General features: G+C 38.0%; 1 protein-coding gene across 1 annotated transcript in view; it reads right to left on the bottom strand.

The window, feature by feature from the left end:
* Nucleotides 1-328: 328 nt before the first annotated feature.
* The window catches only part of Rxfp2 (relaxin family peptide receptor 2), a gene marked incomplete at its 5' end in the record, with an annotated part of 75,162 nt that continues 71,419 nt past the window's right edge, over nt 329-4,071 (bottom strand). The window contains one exon of the mRNA XM_010623961.2: nt 329-588. Within this exon, the coding sequence (XP_010622263.2) occupies nt 329-588 (260 nt within the window). The remainder of the gene's footprint in view (nt 589-4,071) is intronic.

The following is a 4,071-nucleotide window of genomic DNA, read 5'->3' as shown; positions in this document are numbered from 1 at the left end:
AGATGGAGAAGACCATGCAGTGTCTACATATGGACATTCATGGGGAGACTGGTAGTGTTGACTAGCTAGTGATAACCTGCATGTTGCCTTCCTCTGTATGGATTCACACATGCATTTCAGGTGTGTAGAGCACCCTTAGGTGTAGGTCTCAGCCCAGATGATAGGTGGTAGAGCTGCCCCTGAAATGCAGGACCAGCAGTCATTCTGCTGTGTCCTCTGTGCAGAAAGGTCACCACTGGCCAAGATGAAATGCATTGTAGATGCCATCTTCCAAAAGCTGTACCTGTTACAGTCAGTCCTTTGAAGTCAAGTGATCTAAAAGCAATTATCAGGGAAGTGGTTTCATTATATTGTCCCCAAAGGTTATTTTGTTCAAAACTCCAAGTTTAAGTGAAGAGGAGTCATCTGTCCATACAATGGATGTAGATAAACTTCTTTTTTTAATTTTGAAAACTGATTTCCTCCGATGTTTGTGTAGTAGCTGTTTCAACTTGTCCTTAAAAAAGCTGGTGGTGAGAGTGTAGAGGATCGGGTTCAAGGCACTGTTTACCGGAAGGAAAAAAATCACTATCCAGGAAGTGATTGTGCCTGCAGAAGGAGGAAACAAAGTATGAAAAAGAATAGAAGATGATGAGGATTTTTTATTCTTATTATTTTTTTAGGGCTGGGAATTGAACTCAGGGCCTTGGGTAGCTCTACCAATGATCTACATCCTCAGATTGAGGGGAAGATTTAAGTAGACAGAAAATACAAATAACACTTCACAGCTAATGCTACTTGAGTATGTTACTTTATACATTTAAGTTTCCTCTTACGTTATTACAAATCTCTTCATGGAAAAATAGAGGACTCAAGGTTGTACCACTTAACTCTTCTGAGTTTCAGTAACTAAATTGTAGATTGTTGTCAAGACAAAACAGGAAGAAATAATCTGAGAACATTTAAAAAACTATAAATTGCCATGTAATGTATTTTTCTCATTGTCCTCATTTATATAAAATTTTTTAAAAACAAAGGAAAAAATTTCTTAATAGAATGTGTTCAGGAAACTTCTGGTTCAAAAGGTGTGTTGCGCTGGTATTCCTGTGGTGATTCTATTATCCTGTTACTGTCCTCTGAACATCTGAAGAGCAATGAGCTCTCCAAGCCTGTTGAATTCTTTTTGTGTACATGTGTATAGATGCTAATAGGACATTTAGGCAAAGAGGCCACAAAAGACTCTTGGTGAGGAGAAATTTGGAATGATAGTGTCCTTCCCAAATGTATCATCTGATGAGTTAGAATGAAATATATTTCTCCCCTTTATGGCCAGTCTCTTCCTTGGGTGAGACCCTGGAAAGACATTAGATGTGACCTTGGAAAAATCCCTTGCTCTTTCTAAGCATCTCCTTCTTTCTCCATAAAAGAGGGCTGGTGATAGATGACTGAATCCAGTGGGCTTGGCTAGTCATTTGTGTTGACATTGTTTTTCAGCACTAATACCTGAGATTCTCAGACAAAGAAGCTATTAATTTCTATAGCCTCACAGTTTCAAAGAGGCTGGGTGTGCTGGTATGTATCTGTAATTGAAGCTACTGGCAAGTTAGGGAGTTTCTGTCTGGAAAAAAAAAGCACTGGACTTGTCACACAGGGTAGAATAGTTTGTCTAACATGCAAGAGGCCCTGAGTTCAATCTTCAATACTGCAAGAAAAAGAGGAAAAGAAAATGAGAAAGAAAAAATATTTTCAAATCACTCCGAGCTGGAAGAATAGCTGGAAAGCAACGACACTTTGGTCTCCTTTCCTTTTGTCTCTATATCCATGATTTTCTTCTCCTTTAGCCCCTGTAATTTTGTTCTCTATATCCTTTCATTCTTCCTCTATCTTTTTTGGCAGCGTATCTGACCTATCTCTGTATTTCTTCCTTTCTTGTTACTCTCCTCTCTTTTTTTCTTTATTTTCTCTCCTCTTTTCCAGTGTAATCTTCTTTTTCTTGTCTCTTTAAAAAAAAACTGGAAAGAAAATGGAAAAAAATCTATCTCCTGTCTTAGATAGATTAAATTTTTATAGTTTTAACATTAATAAAAAACAATTTGAACAGTTAATGATTGAAGAAAAACAAAGTAGTTTGTGAAGTAGTTTGTCTGTCGTGCTCCTGAAAAAAATACTGACCAATAATCTTATCCCAACCTGGCTAAAAAACAGTTCCCCATAGCATCTGCTTTCAATTAAGCAAAGACAAATAGGTCACTGAAGGATCCACGAGCAATTTTCACTCTGAATGAGGCTTCCTGTTTGGTCACAGGGAGACACCCTAATTTAAGTTCAGCAGCTGTGTACTGAGGCTGCAGGGTTAAAGCTGCCTCATCTTTTGGGCTAATCCATGTATCATCAGTGATGTACCCTAACCAGCAGATTCTGGAGATCTTGGACTTAAGGAAAAGGTGGGGCTAGGTCAATGAGGACAGCATTTCCTACAACACCATGGGAAGGTGGACAAGAAGGAAGGGCACTGCCAAGTGACATAAAACCTTCCAGGCCTACCATCATGTTTCAGGCAAACCTTAAAGTACTGAACATAAATATGGAGGACTTGTGTATGGCACAGTTATGGTTTTATAAGACCATTTTTCCTGTTCTAGCTACATTCATAGAGCTCGTAATTTAGACTATCATGATCTGAAGTGTCTCAGGCTCTCTGAGGATGCTGATTATGCCTGCTGCTACCAGATACCCTTCACCACTAGGCATCTCTTGATCATAAATCAGAGAATACTGTGGGTTAAGTTGTTTGCTCCTGCTTTCATTGTCAAAGCCTCAATATCGCTGAATCTGACTCTATTTAGAGACAGCCTTTTAATTTAAAATTTTATTTATGCAATTTAGATTTACATAATGATCACATTCATCATAGGGAGTTTGTACCTTTACATGGTGGTTTTTTTTGTTGTTGTTGTTTTTTGTTTGTTTTTGGTGCTGGGGATTGAACTCAGGACCTTGCAGTTGTGAGGCAGGCATGGCACCACTGAGGTAATCCTTTGCCCTACATGATGTATCTTTATTTTTTTTTTGTCCATTCCTTTCCCCTCTTTTCAATCCCTCTTCCCCTTCCTTATTTATAAAAGTTCTATTTTCATTATTTCCTTTTCTAATTTTTTCTTTTTCCTTCCTTTTCCCCCTACCCCCTTTCTAATTCCCCCTTCCTATTGAATGATTTTTTTCTTATATCACCTTGTCTTATTGTGCCTTTTGATCCCTATTTACATTCTCAATTTCTTACACCAGTGAGAGAATGTGCTATTTACATGTCTGATTTATTTTACTTGAGAGTATAGCTTCAAGGTACATCTATTTATCTATAAATGTCTAAAGTTTATCTTTCTTTAAGGCTGAGTAGTACTCTACTGTACAGAAAATACACATCTTTATCCATTTAACAGTTGATAGGCATTTGGGTTCTTTCCAATATTTAGCTATTACAAACCATGTCATTATAAATGTGGGTGCACATATATCGTTATGGAATGATGTTTTTAGTTCTTTGGGGAAGATACCCAGAAGAGGAATAGCTGGGTCAAATGGGACCTCTAGTCCTAGTTTTCTGAGGAATCTCCAAACTGATTTCCACAGTGGTTGCACCAGTCTGCACTGTCATCAACAGTGGAGAAGGGTTTCTTTTCCCTCACATCCCCACCAGCATTTGCTGTTGGTCAATTTCTTAATATTAGCTATTCTTTCTGGAGTGAGATGGTATCTCTGCATTGTTTTAATTTGCATCTCTCAGATGACCAGTGATGTTGAACAGTTTTTCATGTATTTATATGCCATTTGTACTTCTTCACCTGAGGAGTATGTATTCATTTCAAACACTCACTTTTGGACTGGGTCTTTAAATTTGCGGCAGGGGCGGGGAGATCTGATATTTTTCAATTCTTTGTATGTTCAAGATATTAGTCCTTCGTCTAAGGGACTATTGGCTAGGTTTAAAGAATTGAATAAATTAGGGCCCAGGATTTAGCTCAGTGGTACTCCACCTATCTCACAAGTGCAAGGTCCTGAGTTCAATCCCCAGTACCGCAAAAAAAAAAAAAA

Source organism: Fukomys damarensis, unplaced genomic scaffold (genome assembly GCF_012274545.1).
Source record: "Fukomys damarensis isolate Sample0158 unplaced genomic scaffold, DMR_v1.0_HiC HiC_scaffold_38, whole genome shotgun sequence".
Taxonomy (NCBI): Eukaryota; Metazoa; Chordata; class Mammalia; order Rodentia; family Bathyergidae; genus Fukomys; species Fukomys damarensis.
This window is presented reverse-complemented; position numbering and strand designations above follow the sequence as displayed.